We start from the raw sequence: 20,586 nt of genomic DNA, 5'->3' as shown, positions 1-20,586 counted from the left end.
GAGAGAGAGAGAGAGCTATGAATTAACACAGGACCTTCTAGGCCTAGCCAGCTCCTGCTCAACCACAAGACTGCTTGGACATGATGTCATCTCGGTTTCTTTTTCCTTCCCCTATTTCTCCTCACATCCACAGTCAGCAGAAAGTAAACAGAACGGAGGGTTGTTTTCCTGTGGACAGGAAGGAGCGGCACGCTGTCACTCAAGGAGTTGGAGGTGAGCGCTGAGCCTGAGTCCTTCCCGACCAATCAGAAAACACACGGCAGTGTGTTGTTCCTACGCACTGTAGGCACGGTGTGGAGCCTCATCTTTTAATCTGTTTCGTTTACAGAGCAGATATTTAACGTACAAAGGACCAATGTTCGATTTGTTATCATGTTAACACACTGACATTCATTACCTTACATTACATTACAGGAATTTAGCTGACACTCTTATCCAGAGTGACTTACACAACATTCCATATAGCATTAACATTGCATCCATTTATACAGCTGGATATATGCTGAAGCAATGCAGGTTAAGTACCTTGCTTAAGGGTACAACGGCAGTGTCCTACCCAGGAATCAAACTTGTGACTTTCAGATTACAAGACCAGTTCCTTAGCCATTATACTACACTGCCGCCCAATTTTATATGCATTTTATATGGTACGCACACGTGACCAGAGCCAGAAAGACTATCTCCACCCCCACCCCTCCCAAAGAAAGCCATACAGGCTGACACGCCCACAGAATCATACAAACACAGACCGTACACACTCAAACCCACACAGACATTCACTACATACACGCACATGTACGGACACATGTGCAAACACACGCACACTCACACACAAACACATGCGCACACTCACACACGCACAAACACATGCGCACGCACACACACATGCATACATACACACACACACGCACATTACATTACATTACATTACAGGCATTTGGCAGACGCTCTTATCCAGAGCGACGTACAACAAAGTGTATAACCATAACCAGGAACAAGTATGACGAAAAAACCCCAGAGAGAAGTACCGGTCCACATACACACATCCACGCGCACGCACGTACATACACAGACTACACCTCAATGTTTCTGTTAAAAACATCATCTCACAGGCCTTGAGTCATGGTGGTGGTGCTTATATGACCGCAACTCCGCCTACAGTATCTCTGGCTCTTACGGTATTCGCTTCCTGTGTGAAATGCACTTTTCGTAAGTTGCTTTGGCTGAAAGCTGCAGCCAAACAATTAAAATGTCCACCACGATGCACAGACTTCTCGCTGACGCAAACACAGACCTTTACCACGGGATCGGCGTGCAGTAAAATAAAAGAGAAACAAAGTGCATAGAGCTATCAGGGCCTGGATTCCTCACAGCCGCCATTGTTTCTCTTTCTGAGGCTCACGCGATCTGAGAGCGATCACACCCACCCACCGACCCACCCCCCACCCCGCTGACAGCTCTGAGATGTCCCAGACACTGGCATCAGGTTACATAAGAGAATTGGTTTGGGGGGGGGGATTAGGTGGGAGTGGGGGAGAATTTGGGGAAGAGGGAGTAGGAGGAATTTGGGAGAGGAAGGGGTTTAAGGAGTTGGGGGAGAGGGAGAGTGAGAGTGGGGTTCAGTGGGAGAAATTTTCGGGGAGAGAGAGTAGGAGGAATTGGGGAGAAGGAGGAGGGGGGTAAAGGAGCTGGGGGAGGGCGAGAGTGGGGTTCAGGAGGGAGTGGGGGATATTCTGGGGGGTGAGGGAGTGAGAGGAATTGTGGGGGGGTTTAGGAAGGTGGGGAACAGGGGTACGGTGGGGTGGGGGTGTTTTCAAGGAGTTCAGGGGGGGAGTGGGGGGGCTTTGGGGGTGTAGGAGGAATTGCGGAGGAGTGGAGTTGGGGAGTGGGGAAGATGGGTAGTGGGGGAGTGGAAGGAATTGGGTAGTGGAGGGAGGGAGGGAGGGGGTGTATGGTGGGGTGGGGTAGAGTGGGACATAATGTCCTACTCTGTCACACTAGCTAAGCTTTTCATGTCTTTGCCACTTAGCTATGGAGACTGGGACCTGGGGGCGGGTGGATTGGGAAATTCCTGAGTTGGGGGCCAAGAGGGGAAGGGGGGGGACAAGTTTTCTACAACAAAAAAACGAATAAACTTATATAAGGCACATATTCCTGCAGAAGAACTGACTTGGAAGCAGGCCTGGATGTCCAGTACCAGCCCCAGCCTTAAAGGGACTCTAAGCAAGATGTGATTTGGGCCCCCTCCCCCAACCCAATATTATGAATAATATATATTTTACAGTAATTAGGGGCCCCCCTGGTGGTGGCAGAGCCTTAGGCAGTTGTTTATGTCCCTTACTGGGTCAGGCCAGCTCTGAATGATAGTTTCTCTCTCTGAGCTGCAAAGCACATGGTCACTTAGCCAGGTCTGACCAGCAGGAGGCAGTAGTGAGTTGGAATTCCAGTGCATGCTCTTAACACCGTAGCTCAACCATGAATTATTCCCTCACAGCAAAATATCGATTCATCTGTTCTTCTATAAGTGGTGTATTCTTGGTAGTAATGAACTGATTTAATTTAATGTACTATTTTCTCCTTTTGGTTTGGTAGTATAAGGTGAAAAATAGAGTGTCAGAATGTGAGACACATTTACTGTAATGTTACAGGGTGCACTATTCAGATAACTGACACATTCATCTTGTGAAAGAAGTTAAACATTGGGTCAAACCAAAGATCACTTTAATGGTTTCATGGTATAACTTCTGATCCTTATTTCTTCTCTCTCTATCTCCAGTTATGAGCACTTGGTGTGGGACGGGACGGGACGGGACGGGACGTCCTGTGTGTGTGACAGAGAGGCAGAGGAATGGCAGGAAAGCGAACGGGCGGGATTGGGGGAGGGGGGGGGCGGTCAGGGGGACGTTGTTTTTACAGGTTTTTGATGGATGACTGAACGGAGTGAAGCAAACAGGCAACACGCTATTTCCTCTCACCATCCTGAGGCCAGCCTTGTCTGTTCCCCCCGCTACCAGCATGAACAAAATTATTCAGATGAAAAAAAGAAAAATAAAGAAAATCAAAAACACAGACGTGCCATAATCTCAGGCTTCTCTGGGAAAGGATATACATTCCAACAGGAAGGCCCCTGAATCTGTCATTTCCACTTGCCCCCACCATCTCCTATATCACAAATGTTTTTTTTTTTTTTGTTTTTTTTTCTTTCGGTGGGAAGAAAGCATCGGTTTTGAATCATCCGAACAGGAAGTGCATACCGTGGAGGGGCGGATCCTCCAAAACCTGCAGCTGACTGGACACAGAGCCATCAGACCCACGCAAAAAAAGAACACTTTTGTTTTTTTTCCCTTTTTGCGTTCTCCCCAAAGCTCGCGTAAACGCGTAAAATGTGTCCCGGGGTTTTTAGGTGTGGCCGCTGCACGCGCATCACTGAGCGATGACTGCACCGAGCTACGCTGTTTTCTCGAATTCTTTTTTGGCTTGGCTAGACGCGGCTGTTTTGTTTTCCATTATATTCATTTGCATGGCTGATGAATGACGCATGAAGTCATTTCAGTTTAGGACCTTACCCTGGAACCTTCTGGACGCACGTTCGGTTCCATAACTACAATGTGAGATAATGAGTTCCCTGGATTATATACTGCACGTGCCATTTTTTTTTTACCCAGCATGCATCATTCCTAGAATGCACGGCTTGTGAAGTTCTCTCTGTTTATGTAGGCAGCCCACATACCTTATTAGCTCAACACGCAGAAGTGTTAAGATAAAGGCTTCTGCGTGTTTTAAATGAACTGCCATTTGGAACATTGAACAGCAGCGGAAAGCTATTTTCCTACAGTCGGATTGGGGCGGGGGGGGGGGGGGGGTCTGTAACCGACAATTTTTGTAACTTTCCGAAAATCGACATAACAAAAGTCTATACCCACTTTCCGCACCGACTGGCCAGGTGTGCAATGGGCAGGGCTGTGCAGGTGGTCTGCACATCCTCCAATGGCGGCAATGACTACTTCCTGTTAAAATCCCACCCCCTCTCTTTGACGGACAGCATCTCGAGTCACCTTCGAGTTTAGCCACTTCGTAAAAAGGTACGAGCGCGAGACAAACAAACACAGTTCGGCGTGGTCGGGTAACCCGGCGTACGAACCGGTTCGTTCTAAGCATGCTAAAGCTTCGACTCTCCCGAACTCTCTTATTTTCTCATGTCTCTGGCCTGACCAGAGCCAGGAGATTCGTCCGCTTCCATCAACATTACGTGAGGCGGAGGGTATTAAGATATGGAGGAGGAAACTCCCCCGTCTGTCCTGGGAGATTCGTTAGCTGTCGGGGTGGAGGATTCAGTGCTCGTTCCCCCTGTCATTGCCGCGGTGATATACTCCTGGCCTGGACCCCCAGAATCAAACGCTGGCCGTGCTGGTGACGTTGTTGTGCTTGCATGCTTGCGTGTTTGCGTGCGTTTGTGTTTGTGATCGCAGAAGCCGGGATAAAGAAACAAGCACGTACTGAGATGAACTCAACGCAGCTGGGCTCAAAAGGGAGGACTCACCCTTAAGGGGGGGAATGCACTTTGGCTTCTCCCGAGTGCACATGACTAATGCGCACTCGGGGAGTGTACTAATGCAGCCGTCTGTGCACAAAACAGGGAAGCAAAACGCCGCGACGAAGCGGATGAAGATATGTCGCGTGTTCCATCAAAAAAAAAATACTGCTCTGTTCCAGTGTTCCTCAACCTGATGGACAGGACCAAACTGAACTCCTCAGAAACTGTGTCTGTGTGTGTATGTGCACGTGTGTGCGCATGTGTGGGTGTGTGCACGTGTGTGTTTGTGTGTGTGTGTGTGTGTATGTGCTTGCATGCTTCAAAGCAACACAAGGTCAAGCACTTATGGCAGGCATTAACCAACAGCAAAACTGTATCTGGCAATACCTTACCGCTTGTTTTTTTTTTAAAAAAGTTATCGGACTGATGCTTGGAAAGTGGTAATTTCTGAGACATTATTGTTCCCAAAGAAATAGATCATGTGGTGATAATTTCAGATGACAAGGTTTGCACGCGCACAGGCAAGAAGGGTTGCAAAAACGAAACTGAGTGCTATTCATCTGCATCTGTTGAAATCACACTCACATCTGCTCATTTCCTGACTTTGCTACGGGCTCGTCTCAAAGAAAATCTATTGATGCGTCACCAGCGCATAAAATGACCATTCATACTTCAAAGCCCTGGAGGAGAAAATGTTCTAACCGGTAAATTATAATTATATTTTAACCCTTTGAAGAGTAGGAGATTTTTGGAATGTTCTTTTTTTTTTTTTTCTAAATTCCGAGTCAGTGTTCTAGAACTCTGCTGCTTTCAGTTACCAGCAGTGATCGTTACATCAGCATTAGAATGTCCGATTAAGAACATTCTAATCACATATTTGTGATCTTACACCTTTAACTAAAACCTCTCCAGTTGAGCTTGGTTCAAGAGTCCTGCTCAGGGTAACATACATATTATCATGTCCTGCAAAGTCAGCTATAGGCCTATTGATGAATTTTGTTCAGTCCTATAACTTCCACACATAGAGACTTGCATCCTTGGGTCCATCATAGTGTCCATCTGCTGAGGCAGAAAAGCTTTCACTGGACGGAGAACACCAGAGGGCGCTATTGTTTCCCGTTGTTTCCCACAGTTCTGATTGGCCCTTGCCTGTGCCGGGGCCAGACTGAGTGGGGAGCTGGACCCCGGGGTCTTATTTAAGTTTACAAGCGCTTCGCTGGGAAAGCCTCTGGTGGTTATATCCCCACATATGGACCTCTCCTCCAACTGCGTTTCACAACAACAACACCCAAAAGCGTGGAGCCAGAGCGCGGAGGCACGTGACACACAAACTCCTCTTTATTTCTGAGGAGACGGAAAACATTTTTTTTAAAAACCCGGAGCGAAGGCTCACAGGGAGTCACAGCCGAGGACAGCCATGCCAGAAACAGACACACCGAGTCAGAGCAGAAGATTGGTCCCGTAGGAAGAAGTTGTGCTCAAAGTGTGTAGAGTCACAGAGTTAGCACAGGAACATGTGCTCAGAGTCTGTAGAGTCACAGAGTTAGCACAGGGGCATGTGCTCAGAGTCTGTAGAGTCACAGAGTTATCACAGGGGCATGTGTTCAGTGTGTATGGAGTCACAGAGTTAGCACAGGGACATGTGCTCAGAGTCTGTAGAGTCACAGAGTTAGCACAGGGGCATGAGTTCAGTGTGTATGGAGTCACAGAGTTAGCACAGGGGCATGTGTTCAGTGTGTATGGAGTCACAGAGTTAGCATAGCAGCATGTGCTCAAAGTATGTAGAGTCACAGAGTTAGTGCACAGACAGGAATGGCCCAGATGGTGTAAATAAATCCTACAGATTCAGAGTTATGAAATGCTTTTGGAGAGAAACTCACACACATGTGATTCATTCAGCATTGGAGGGTGACACAGTGGAATGTGTTTTCTAAGAATATGAGCCTATTTATTTGAACACAGCATTATGTGAAATATATCATTAAACAGGTTTATTTTGTGGTGAAGAAGAGTAACTGTTGATTCACATCTACTTTAAATTAACTGTAAACAACCCAGAGAATTAAAAGGAAAAAATACAATCCACACACACACACGCACACGCACACCTACACACACACACACACGCATGCACACATGTGCACTTGCGCACTCTTAAAGTTGCTCGTACTTTATACACGCGCTGTCACACTCATACACGCACACACACACACACACACACACACACACTCACGCACACTCATACACACACACACACACACTCATACACATACACACACACAAGACTTCCCTCCCTGCTTCCTTCCACCCCCCCCCCTCTCTCTCTCTCTCTCTCTCTCTCTCTCTCTCTCTCCCCCTCTCTCTCTCTGAGAGAGGTGACCCAGCTGTTGCAGAGCAAGGGTTAAAAGGGGAGTGGATTTGGGGTAACAGAGGGGGGGGGGGGCTGTATAAAAAACGGTTTGAGCACAAGCCCAGCTTTATCCCTCTTGTCCTGCTCACGGTGAGAGGAAATCCTAAACCACCTCTACTCGGGCACACACACACACACACACACGCAACACACGCGTGCTCGCACACCCCTCGCACACACACTCAACCGCCTCCCGCTCGCTGGCTCGCTCACACTGAGGCACACACGCGCGTTGGCTACACACTCGTGGAGGAACATGGCTGGAACATCGCAGAGGAGAATGAATGGGTCCTGGGTTCGACTGGCTCTGGCCACGGTCTTCTGCTTGTCGATATTCCACAGTAAGTACCACGGTTTTACCCTGGCAAGCCACATGCTCTTAGTCTAGACCTTGAGACTCTGGGTCCTTTAGAGGGACACTTTCGGGGGTTTGAGTCTTAATTCCCCCCCCCCCGTTAAAGTTAGCTGGTGTTGCAGGAGAGAAACTTTCCTGAAAGGAAAGAAGATTCGTAATTCCATAGCATGGGGTGGGGAGAACGAATGTTGCATTCATTTCTGAGAATGAGCAGACGTTGAAAACTGCTTGTGTTGCACTGGGCATATTGAGGGGCATATTGTTTAATGTGGAAACTTGCTGTTAACGGTTGGACCCAGCCCTGCGAGAAGGGTGTGGGGGTAGGGGAGTGGAGGGGTGGGGGGGGGGGGGGGGCGGAGCTAGATGGGGTGTGTAATGTGCAGGAGAGGACTGCCTCCTCATTTTTGACTGGTTTTTGACCAAAAACCCACACCCAGTAGCCCAGCCTTGGTTCAACTATAACTCTTCAGATGACCAAGCGACTCTGGTGCTGCCTTGGTTATAGATAGCTGTGAAAGGACTGTGTGCGTGTGTTTGCGTGCGTGTGTGTGTGTGCGTGCACGTGCGGGTGTGTGTGTGTGTGTGTTTGCGCGCGTGTGTGTGTGTGTGTGTGTGTGTATATGAGTGTGGGTGTGTGTGTGTGTGTTCATAAACAGTAGGTGCATTGGTGTGGGAAGCATAATGGACCATATGCTTAAGGGAAGATTAAAGGTTGTGCTTCTGTCCAGCTCGCTAAAATGAGGACAGGATTTTGGGCGTGTGACTCATGGAGGAGATGACTGCTCACCTCGCTCGCCCGCTCTCGCTCCCGCTCGCTCTCCCTCCCGCTCGCTCTCTCTCTCGCCCGCTCGCTTGCGCGCTCGGTAAAGTTTCACGCTCAAACTGTTTGACACTCCGAGGGTCAGGAGGCAAGTCATGTCAACGTTATTTACGAGGCCGTTTTAAAAACAACTGACCTTGACCAAAGTACCGCATGACTTTAATAAATTAATAAATAGATAAAATAAACGGAGTGGATATGAACAAGGGACCACAAAATTAAGGTTAAAACACGATACGTAGAACAATATGCCAAAATAAAAAGGACCTTAAATAGACTCAGGGACTAAAGATGGATTTTCAGGCAGGATTTAACCCTTTACGGTGCGAAGTGCCAAATACGTGATAAGAATGTTCTTAACTGAACATTCTAATGCCGATGTAAGGACCGTTACTTGTGATTGAGAGCAGCGGAGTTCTAGAACACCGACTTAGCATTCTGAAACAAGCATTCGGAAAAATCTCCTCTTCAAAGGGTTAAAAGTGTCGGTAGAGGGGGCCAGACCTAGTACAAAGGGGTAGACTATTCCACAGCCTTGGGGCATGGCATAGGTCTGGAGGATAGGGGGTTCACCAAAATGCAAGCGTACACACAGACCCTCCGACCCCATCTCCCCTCCCCAAACCAAGGGGGAAGACATATGATCGCAAGGAACAAGCAATCTCTTTTGTTTAACACAATGTAGCTGATGCCTATAATTAGGAATAACTGCATAATTGGAGGGCGATGCTTTGCAGCTAAAAAAAGAGCATCTTACTAGAGGCATGCTGTGCTTGGCATACTGCATACCGTCACAGTGCGCTTGTATCTGCGGCTGATTAATTAGATTTCCTTTTTAATTTAGAGACTTAATAAAGACTCTCCCTCTGCACGTACCCCAACAGAAGGAGGACGGGAGTGGCACTGAGCCAGCCAACAAAACGTTATCACAACGTTGGCGTAACATAGCAGAAAGCGCATCACGTTGCTGCCACATCGCGGAGACATTCTCTGAAGGTTAGCTGCTGGGCGGGAACATATTGCCTGTGCAAGTTGTATGCTTCAAAACGTGTGTCCGTTTGGGACGGCACCGACCGACGCTCTCCTACCAGGGGACCCTGTCGTCTGCTGCTTTCGATTAACACTTTGGAAACGTCTCGGGGGGCGTGGCCATCAAAAGCTAAGGAAAAAAGAATTTGAGAGATTTGCAGCAACTCCACCCTTATTCCAGCGAGACCCACGTCAACACTGCTGACACAGGCCAGAGACCAGCGTGCCAATTTCAGTTTCCATGTGTCTCTTAAATCTTCAGTTTGTAGTAATGCACTGCTAAAACAGAAAGTCTGATAGTCTTAGTCTTGCATTTTGACTTGATGTTGTTTATATTACCTTTCGCAAAATAACACGAAAAGATTGGCGGTGACATACGACGGTTTTATGCATTTCAAGAATTTCCAATGAGTAATGACAATTTCACTTGTCCAGCAAAACTTAAAACAATCTAATATTTTCTACTTGAGAGGAAATAACATTTCAAGACTAAAGCACTTGTTAAGACAGACTGTTTTTGCAGTGTTCAGACCAGCTTCCAAACAAAGTTTGCCATGACCTGGAGGAAATAGTAGAGGCAGTGTGATGTCATAATTAGAACGTCCTGTGCATTCCGTGGGGTCATTCCGTGCCCTGTTCCATGGAATGTGCGTATCATGTTCCTCCGACAATGGAACGGAATGGCAGCGTCTTCTACAGGATATTGGAGGGGGGAAAACAGCCAGGGACCAGGGAGGGACACGAGGCAATGCAGCAGGGAGAGCTCTCGCACTGCGCTGACAACCAGAAGGCCCCTCCCTAGAGCTAACCTCTTAATCTAAACAGTCTCAGTGTGAGTGTTCAGCCACTTAACGTGGGTAATGTGTTTTAAAGGGGGGGGCGGGGGGTGATTGTGATATACACTTCAATGAATAGGGAAGCCTGTTATGGAAAAGCATTAATGGCTATCCTTTTATAGGAAATTTTTGGCCATGGCTGTTGCAGTACTCAAAACATGGTGGGGTGGGGGGGGGGGGCACCAAAATGGTAAGATGGTCCCAGGAAGGCCACGCCCCCTGCAGTCACACGCGAAGGCGTAAAAATGCAGGGTTCTGGCCCTCGGAACGGGAATAGGGTTGATGGGGGGGGGGGGGGGGGTGTGCAGGCAGTGCAGCTGGGTGGCGGTCTCTGAGAACAGCCCGTTTGGGAATAGGGTTTCACGGCGAGCTCAGCCCGTCAGTGTTTACAGCAGGAACCGTGATCGACCGCAGGCTCTGCCGTCTCGGCTCCTTCCCCCCCTCTGCACGCAAAGCGCCCGCCTCGCTGCCCGGGGTCACGACCCCCCGGTCGAGGTTTAACCGATGACACGGTGGATCGAGTGGAAGTGATGTCATCTGGGCCGGGTCTCCCTGAGGAGGGGCGGGGGCAGTTACTCCTTCGGCGAAAGATTTTCGTTTTTGGAAGACTATGGGCTATGAGAGAGAACAGCTGGATCAAGGAAAGACCTCGACAAGGCGTGCTGACTTCTCCCGAGCGACAGCGCGTGTGTGCGTGTGTGTGTATGCACGTGTGCGTGTGTGTGTGTGTATGCACGTGTGCGTGTGTGTGTGTGTATGCACGTGTGCGTGTGTGTGTGTGTGTATGCACGTGTGCGTGTGTGTGTGTGCGTGTGTGTATGCACGTGTGCGTGTGTGTGTGTGTGTGCGTGTGTGTGTATGCACGTGCGTGTGTGTGCGTGTGCGTGTGTGTGTGTGTGTGTGCGTGTGTGTATATGCACGTGTGCGTGTGTGTGTGTGTATGCACGTGCGTGTGTGTGTGTGTGTGTGCGTGTGTGTGTGTGCACGTGCGTGTGTGTGCGTGTGTGTGTGTGTGTGTGTGTGTGTGTGTGTGTGTGTATGCACATGTGCGTGTGTGTGTGTGTATGCATGTGCGTGTGTGTGTGTGCGTGTGTGTGTATGCACGTGTGCGTGTGTGTGTGTGTGCGTGTGTGTGTATGCACGTGCGTGTGTGTGTGTGTGCGTGTGTGTGTGTATGCACGTGCGTGTGTGTGCGTGTGTGTGTGTGTGTGTGTGTGAGAGTAACAAACGGGCTCTTCACTTTCTGCATAAACGGGTGTTTGTGCTGCTCTGCACAGTCGTATCCGCTCCAGGGAAAGCCCCAGAACTGATGCGTAATCTCGGGCTGAAGCTGGTGCACCTGTGAGCGTCCAGAAAGTCCCGCTGCAGTGTTTAATCCAGAGTACGGTTTCCTGCAACCCATGCACAGCTAATGCAACTGATGCTGTCCCAGCCCAGCCCCAGTGGCTACTGGAGTGGGTTGGTCAGCCCAAACTAAAATGCACGGGATGGCATTGGCCTGTATCAGCCAGAATGAGGCCTTCTGTGCTAAGTGTGTCCACATGCTATCTTATAATACATGCACGACTGTAGAAAGCCTATTTTGCGGTAACAGATCTGTGCCCACAAACAGGAAAACAATTTTTTTAAAAAGATCATCCCGTCAGATGATCGAATGGGGAAGTGACTACTGGGGTTTTACCATCTAACACTATTTCTGGACAGTGTGTCATAGTCGTGGTATTATTCATCGTAACCATGGTAGTAGCACATAATTTACCAATAATATAGATGATAAATCACACTTTTTTTATAACAAAGGAAACCGGAGGCGTCTGACGAAGGTCCACCACAGTTTGTGTGTGTGCCCACAGACTCAAACGAGCAAAAAGAAAAATGCTTTTTGTGCCAAAATAAGCAGATTAGGCCTCTAAATAAATGCCACATAAAATATACACGGTGTGATTCAACAGCACACGAAAGAAATTCAGCCTTCCATGTGAAACACCATGAGAGCATGACTTGACCTTTCCCATGGCCTGTAGCTATGGAGACACCATCCTTCCAGCCTTGCTTATAAACACCAGTTTGCATCGTACAGCTCACAAATTTTACACTGCGCCTAGAAGGCAGTGCGGGTAGGGGCTGGTATGGGGGGTGTGACCCGTCGACTGGGGTCGCCCATATTTATATTTTAAAAAGATTTACATTTCCACTCTCCTCCCGCCAATCCAGTTTTATTGCTCCTTCGTATTCTGGAACAGAGTAAAGAGTCACACACGATTAATCAGACCCCACCCCTAAAATAAATAAATAAAAATGAAATAAAATCTTCAATACATGAATAAACTAATAAATCAAGGTTGTGCTTAAGAGTTTAGACAGTAAGATCATACTAACGAGTTCATTTGCGAAATCATCATAAAAGGACCAAAGTTTATATGTTTTAAGTGCAAAATAATATACGGGTTAACCCTGATGATTGTGACACTTTGACTAGCAAACTCTGCTTATTTTGCCAGACAGTCATAATGAGTAGCAGACTTGTGTTCTGTTGAAGAACACGTCCTCAATCCACAACACTGTGGCGAGAGCATGACTGTTTGTTTTCGAGCACTCTGGAGCACTGTTTGAACATTACATAGAGAGAGATATAATGGGGAAAGGTTTGGATCCAATTTATATTTCATCTTATTTACTTGTTTATTTGATTGTTTTTTTTTCTTGCTGTAGTACAGAGAGTTTTCTCCTGGCCATGATTTCTAATGGCCCAAATTTATGTTTGCTCCTGAAATCTCTGCAATCTGCGCACACAGAAAGAGAAAAGGGTGTGGTTGGTCGGGTGTGGTCGATTGCAGGTTATGCAAAGGAACTGTTGCATCTGTGAATTTCAGAACAGGAAACGATTGACAGCTGCATGAATTCAAAGGTGCTTTTTTCTTTTTTTTTAAAAAACCTCCTTCTCAAAACAACCAAAAACCACAGCGAAAACAGAAATGACCACACCCAAATTCTGCCTTTAACTGCATCACAAAACCGTCATATAAAAGCCTGCTATAGACATGATGATTCACTTTCCTTATGCTGAGCACCACTCTACATTAAATGGAGGGGGCTAGGGTGGGATGGAGGGCGCTAGGGCGGGATGGAGGGCGCTAGGGCGGGATGGAGGGGGCTAGGGCAAGATGGAGGGGGCTAGGGCGGGATGGAGGGCGCTAGGGCGGGATGGAGGGGGCTAGAGCTGGATGGAGGGCACTAGGGTGGGATGGAGGGGGCTAGGGCGGGATGGAGGGGGCTAGAGCTGGATGGAGGGCGCTAGGGCGGGATGGAGGGGGCTAGGGCGGGATGGAGGGCGCTAGGGCGGGATGGAGGGGGCTAGGGCGGGATGGAGGGCGCTAGGCCGGGATGGAGGGTAACTGCTTCAGGTAATTGTCAGAGCCGTGGGCGGAACGAACAGGGGTTTTGTAACGCACTATAAGTGAAAACATGTGTTATATCACGTCCTTTACCCAGGCCTCCTGAGCTAAGGGCCCTCCCCCACTCTCTCTCTCTCTCTCTCTCTCTCACTCTCTCTCTCTCTCTCTCTCTCTCTCTCTCTCTCTCTCTCTCTCACTCTCTCTCTCTCACTCTCTCTCTCTCTCTCACTCTCTCTCTCTCTCTCTCTCTCACTCACTCTCTCTCTCTCACTCTCTCACTCTCTCTCTCTATCTCTCTCTCACTCTCTCTCTCCCTCACTCACTCTCTCTCTCTCTCTCTCACTCTCTCTCTCCCTCACTCTCTCACTCTCTCTCTCTATCTCTCTCTCTCTCTCTCTCACTCTCTCTCTCCCTCACTCTCTCTCTCTTTCTCTCACTCTCTCTCTCCCTCACTCTCTCTCTCTCTCTCTCTCTCTCTCCCTCACTCTCTCACTCTCTCTCTCTATCTCTCTCTCACTCTCTCTCTCTCTCTCTCTCTCTCTCACTCTCTCTCACTCTCTCTCTCACGCTCACACACACACACAAACACACGTGTGCACTTGCACACACTTAAAGTTGCTCACACTGTATACGCACGCTGTCACACGCAAATTTATAAACGTTCGCAAAAAACGTACACATACATACACATACACCCAACCCCCTCCCCCCTACACACACACAAGACTTCCCTCCCTGCTTCCTTCCACCCCCCATCTCTCTCTCCCTCTCCCTCTCTCACACCCCCCCCCCCCCCCTCTCTCTCTCTCTCGGATGCCTCCACATGGCAAATTTTCGGCCCCTACCAACCAAACTTATCCTGGATCAGAAGCAAACACTTTGCGTTGAGCGTTTTGGGTTTAGGACTGGGGGTGGGGGGGGGGGGGTGGCTTTAATTTTTTTCCGATTACCAAAATTTCCCATTACTAAAGAGGACCAAGAAAGTTTGGGAACCACTGGTATAGAGAATCCCGAGCAGTGGCTGTACGCTGTCCAGACCAGAGCCTGCCTTGCTTAGATGACCCAGAAAATGGGGGGGGGGGGGGGGGGGGTCATCTAAAGACCCCCCGGGCCAGGGACAGGGTCCTTAGGAGTGTGTATTTAACCCGGAATCTCATTCGTCGAGAGGCATTACCTCACGAGCGCGGTGCTGGGAGCCAGAATGGCAGGGCAGCGGACCGTGGGCGGGGGGGGGGGGGGTGGGGGCTTTTCGGAAAAGGGAGGACTTCACCAAAAAAAGCGGCGGGAACAAGCCGTCTCGTGTGCGCCAGAGAGGGTCTGCGGGTCTGAGAGAGGGGGGCGGGTTTGAGACAGGGGGCGGGGCTGAGAGAAGGGGCGGGGCTGAGAGAGGGGGGCGGGGCTGAGAGAGAGGGGGCGTGTCTTAGAGAGGGGGAGGGGCTGAGAGAGGGGGCGTGTCTTAGAGAGGGGGGCGGGCTCAGTAGCGCTGTAATGAAACCCATGCACACGCTGCAGTGGGACGGCTCCTTATTTATTTCTTTTTGGGTTGGCTTGGATTAAAACCACATGTGCGTGAACGGAGCTCAGATAAATCATCGCCTGCGCGACGGAAAACGGCTCGCCCGCCCAGTATTATTTCAGAAACTCCGTTTATGAGTAAATGCGGAATAAATAAGCATTATTTTTCAAAATTGATGATTATTATTATTAATATTATTATTGAATTTTTTTATTTTTTATGATCCACTTGCTATTCATTAGAATATAGATTATATATTCGATTCCACAATGCAGCTGTGTAAATTTCTTCTGTTTGTTGCTATGGTGGCTGTTCCAGTTGTTTCGGAATGAAAAGCTGCTCTTGTACAAACGCCACACAGTCAAAGCCTCCCCCTCCACTGTGGGTCAGTGTGAGAGAGGTACCCCCCCTCCCCCCTCCCCCCTCCCCAAAAGACATCAGAATGTGTGAGAAACCCCAGCCTCCCCTCCTGGCTCAGCTGGGATAATGTGGAGGGAGGGGTCCAGTAGTGGAATGCTTGGGCTAGTGATAACAAGGTGCATTGTGGGTCCCGTAGTGGAATGCTTGGGGTAGTGATAACAAGGTGCATTGTGGGTCCCGTAGTGGAATGCTTGGGGCAGTGATAATGGGCTGCGTTGGGAGGAGGACTGAGGTGATAACCCTGGCAACCGTCTCCGGGGAGATGTCAGTTACCTGAAGAGAGCGTGGAGATGGTATCACTGACTCACGCTCCGGCTTATCCCCACACACACACACACACACACACACGCACACACACACGCACGCACGCACACGCACGCACGCACACACACGCGCGCACGCACGCACGCACACACACACACTCACGCACACACACACACACACACACACACACTCACACACACACACACACACTCACACACACACACAAACACGCACACACACACACACACACACACACACACACACACAAACACGCACACACACACACACACACTCACACACACACACACACACACTCACACACACACACTGACAGCTGCAGTGGATCCAGTGGTCATCTCAGCCGCCACTCGGCCCAAAGTAGGGAGGTGCCCTGCTCCGTCACAGCCGTCCCGCTGGGATCTACACACGCGAGAGAGGGAGGGAGGGAGACAGGGAGAGAGAGAGAAAGACAGAGACAAAGAGAGGAGGAGAGAGGGAGAGAGAGAGAGAGAGAGAGAGAGAGAGAGACAGGGAGAGAGAATGAAAGACAGAAAGACAGAGACAAAGAGAGGAGGAGACAGGGGGAGAGCGAGGCAGCGAGAGAGACACAGACAGAAATACAGAGAGAGAGAGAGATGGAGACAGAGAGAGACCTAGTGGGAGAGAGTGGAAGAGTTTTTGAGTTTTAATACAACCTTTATTGTTATATACATTTTACATCGGAAGTGGATTAACCTTAACAGCAATACCCAGTAAATATATCTCGTTTTTAAAAATGTTTTATGCCACAACAACCAAAGTCATAAGCATTCCATGACCAGTACAAATAAAAAATGACAGTTAAAGTTAAAAGTAAACTGCCCGTCATCGCCAACCTGGCAAAGAACACACCCTACGGCACAGAGCCCTGGTATATTGTGAATGAAAGAGAGAGAGAGAGAGAGAGAGAGAGAGAGAGAACTTCCAGACCCTGCCCCGATCTGCAGCGGGAACGGGAGGGGGAGGGGAGGGGGTTCTGGGGACCGCTGGAACAGACATCTGGAGAGGGACAGGGGGAGCCAGGCTGGGAGGGGCGGGGTGGGGGGGGGCAGGGCTGGAGGCGAGGCGATGGCCCACACAGAGCCCAGGGCCCCGCTTAAGTGCCCCAGTTTCAGGGCGTGGCCCAAATGAGGAGCCGTTCGTCTCTCCTCTCCTCTTCTTTTTGGGAAGGAGGGCAGAGAGGAGGACATCTGCTAACAGGAATAAGCCGTCCCTGATTACACGCAGGCGCACGAAAATATATATAATCAGCGGTGGGGGACGTCCTGGCCGGGCAGGGCTCTGTGCTCTCTTTGTCGAAAACGCAGCGCTTTTTTTTTTTTTCCCCTTCTCCCCTTGTCCCGTTCACGCTCTTTCTGTTCTCCATTCTGACTGTGTTTACTTTATTTTTTCTAGTTCCCACCCCAGAACCCTCGACGAGTCCCTGAACCTGTGACCCTTGGCCCCCTCCGCGTCCCCCCTCCCCCCCCCCCCCCGGCCCACCCCCCTCCCTCACCGAGAACACGTGAAAGATCCGCACAGGAAAGGCACAGAGAGGAGAGGAAACACAAAAAAGGGGGTTCTTGAGAAAACTAAAAGACGTGGTTAGGGACGGCCGGTTAGTCGCCCGGCGACGGCAAAGTTTTGGGGAGTCGAGGAGTATCAGCGGGTGCGAGGAGACCTCCCGTGTGACGCCCCGCCCGTGGAGGGGGGGCGAGGGGCGCGGGTTCGAGGATAAATCTGTCAGGAAAACCGCTGATGTTTCGGTGTTGAGTTTTCACCGGGGAGGGGGGGCGGGGGGTCCCGGCACAGCTGGATGATGGGGGTTATGAACACACGCCCCGCTGGTCCTTTCCAACGCCGTCCCGCCACGCTGCGGTCCGCGCCCGCTGCGGTCCGGCCTCACACACCCGTCACAGGCTCCCCTGCACGCCTTTCCTAAAAAAATTGCCCTCGTCGCCCCATGGAGGGGTGCAGGAAAAATCATACAAATACAGGGATGAGTTTTAATGAGACCGTTGGCCAATCAAAACAGGGCATTTGGATGCACCCATTTGGACATGCCCTGTTGGGTAAAAACGTGAAATTCTCTGACGCAGAGTCACGCGCACAGTCACCTGCTTCGCTAATGGAACACGATGCCCTAATACTGACCAGTGAAGCCAAACTAGTGAGGGCACATTGCCCTAATATTGACCAGTGAACCCAAACTAGCGAGGGCACATTGCCCTAATACTGACCAGTGAAGCCAAACTAGTGAGGGCACATTGCCCTAATACTGACCAGTGAAGCCAAACTAGTGAGGGCACATTGCCCTAATACTGACCAGTGAAGCCAAACTAGTGAGGGCACATTGCCCTAATACTGACCAGTGAACTCAAACTAGCGAGGGCACATTGCCCTAATACTGATCAGTGAACCCAAACTAGCGAGGGCACATTGCCCTAATATTGACCAGTGAAGCCAAACTAGCGAGAGCACATTGCCCTAATACTGACCAGTGAACTCAAACTAGCGAGGGCACATTGCCCTAATACTGACCAGTGAACTCAAACTAGCGAGGGCACATTGCCCTAATACTGACCAGTGAAGCCAAACTAGCGAGGGCACATTGCTTTTTGCACAGGGGCATCATTACAGCTGTTGCGTTGCAGTACGTGATACTGTTTGGCATCACAGTGGAAAACTGTGGGTATGTGAGATGCTATTTAAAATTAGCCCGGACATTTTAACTTGAAACCAGGGATACTGTTTTTTTTAATACTGTTTTTACTGGTTGGACGTACTGAGCAAAGTGTACAACAGCAGTGGCCTTTTCACAACCGATTTATGGATACATATAAATATGTGACATAATATCAACATTACTTTTCACATGCCAGAGATAAACAAAAATAATTTAGGGTTTCTCACGTGATAATATTTTAGAATAGGCTCCTTATTTCATTTCATTTTGCCATTGAACAGATCAACATACACACATTACAATTTAAATGCAATTTGCACAGGTGGATATTTTTACCAGAGTTAAGTACCTTGTTCAAAGGTACGACAGGAGCGCCCCCACTGGGAATCGAACCTGCAACCCCAGTTACAAGCCCAGTTTCCACAGTGCTATGCCACACCATCTCTCTGCTGAGCTCCTCGGTGCAAGACCAGTGAATGCGCTGACAATTTACTTGTTTTTTTTCCCCCCTTATAAGGTCCACACCCTACTCCAGATTCCCCGCCTGTTATTGCTTTTATGGTTCCTGTTTTTGAGCAGATAAATGCGAAACGTTACAGAGACATTAAGAACGTGCCCCATAGCAGTTTTTCAGCATCAAAAACTGTAAACACATTTTTTTGTTATTTATTTATTATTTTTTACGTCTCTGACAGACGCTTAAAGGACGAAAGTGGGAAAAGGGCATGGGCAATTCATTCCAACGGTGAACGAGAAAATTTCATTTTGTGAAAAAAATAACTTTTTCAGGCCCTCTATAAAAGGGAATTTCCACCAGAGTGGGTCGTAGGAATGCTATGCTGTAATTGGTGAGAGACTCGTGAATTGTCTGTGCACGGTGTTTATTGCTAAATGCACTGGAAAGCACAAGCCCTGTACTTTTGATGTCACCGTGAAGCAGTGTTTGCAATTCATTACTACCAGGCAAAGTGAATGTTAGACGGGTACAATTGTACAGTCTACAAAAATAAAACCCACACCCACACCCATACACACACAAGTCACACTCACTTTCTCTCTCTCTTTCTAATTCTCTCACACACACACACACACACACACTCCTACCTCTGTCACACAAACAGTTGTAACACACGCTGTCTAAAAGACCCGTTGTTTAAACTGCCCAGGCGGTCTGCGTACGAGACTTCCTCTATCACCTGGGTCTGGGTGTGGCCGCGTTCAGAGCTACAGTCCACAGACCGTTACACGCTGGGTCATGTGACAGACCCACGGCGAACCACCGCTGAGGCACGCTGCCTATCAGCACTCAGCAGCTAACGCACGCAGTGATTTTATATTAACCACACGCTAGCCTTGCGTACACAGCACAGGACACAGAGGGGCCTCTTTCAGTCTCTGGGGTTGATGTTTTCAAACCGAGCCCCAGTGCGTTCACGGCACCAGTTATTGCGTTAGGCAATTTAGCAGACGCTCTGCGTTCGAAAACCAGTTTGAGCTCAACCGACGTCTGTGCTCAAGTTGCCTCCTGCGTATTTTGGAGAGGCTGGAAATTGTGACCATGTTATGGGGATCAGGATTGTGCAACGTTTGCTTACGAGCGACCGGTAGAGAACATTGGTCACATGGTTTGAACACAATAAAAATATCCACGTGTGTGGACAGATAAAACGCGTCTGCCATATTACACACGCGTAATAAGGGCTGCACTTAGTATGTGTGTGTGTGTGTGTGTGTCTGTGTGCGTGTATATGCATGTGTCTGTGAGTGTGTGTGTGTGAGTGTTCCACACGGCTGTTGTCTTGTAGCACATCACTCTTGATTGTCCCTCTGTTCTGTGTCTAGTTCAGCCCACTCTATCTCCTCATCGCATTTCGGAAAGGGTGTCGGCCATTACGAAGAGGAAGGACTGGGCAAAAACTTAGGACACACAGAGTTCTGATCCTGCCAGCTAATCAAATCAAATCGGTTCTTATTTATATTGCGCTAAACTGATATACAATTTCTCACAACGCACATCACAACATACCCGAGCACAAACCCTCACAAAGCACGCCTGAGGCAACGGTGGCAAGGAGAAACTCCAAGGGTGGCATGCAGGAAGAAGCAAGGATCTCAAACTGAAGTCCTGGAGGGCCAATGCATCGGCCGGTTTCTATGTGCTCCTGCACTTAAGTGCTTAATTTAAGTCACTGATAGGCCAAAGCGTCTGTTTTTCAAAGGCCTAAATTGACTGCTGATTGAAAGGAGGCAACAATCAATAGTAATAGAAGTCAGCAGAGAGAGCCCTGGCCTCGGGAGAAGGG

General features: G+C 49.1%; 1 protein-coding gene across 2 annotated transcripts in view; it reads left to right on the top strand.

Annotated features, from left to right (window-relative positions):
- Positions 1 to 6,989: 6,989 nt before the first annotated feature.
- Positions 6,990 to 20,586, top strand: part of LOC118211357 (hematopoietic progenitor cell antigen CD34-like) — a 31,013-nt gene continuing 17,416 nt past the window's right edge. Inside the window, exon 1 of one of the 2 annotated variants that reach the window (XM_035388514.1) lies at positions 6,990 to 7,285. In XM_035388514.1, the coding sequence (XP_035244405.1) occupies positions 7,201 to 7,285 (85 nt within the window). In that variant the 5' untranslated portion in view covers positions 6,990 to 7,200. The remainder of the gene's footprint in view (positions 7,286 to 20,586) is intronic. The other variant, XM_035388515.1, reaches the window with a different exon arrangement.

This window comes from Anguilla anguilla, chromosome 13 (assembly GCF_013347855.1).
Source record: "Anguilla anguilla isolate fAngAng1 chromosome 13, fAngAng1.pri, whole genome shotgun sequence".
In the NCBI taxonomy this organism is placed as follows: Eukaryota; Metazoa; Chordata; class Actinopteri; order Anguilliformes; family Anguillidae; genus Anguilla; species Anguilla anguilla.
Note: the sequence above shows the minus strand (reverse complement) of the source record. Positions and strands in the feature narration are given on the sequence as shown.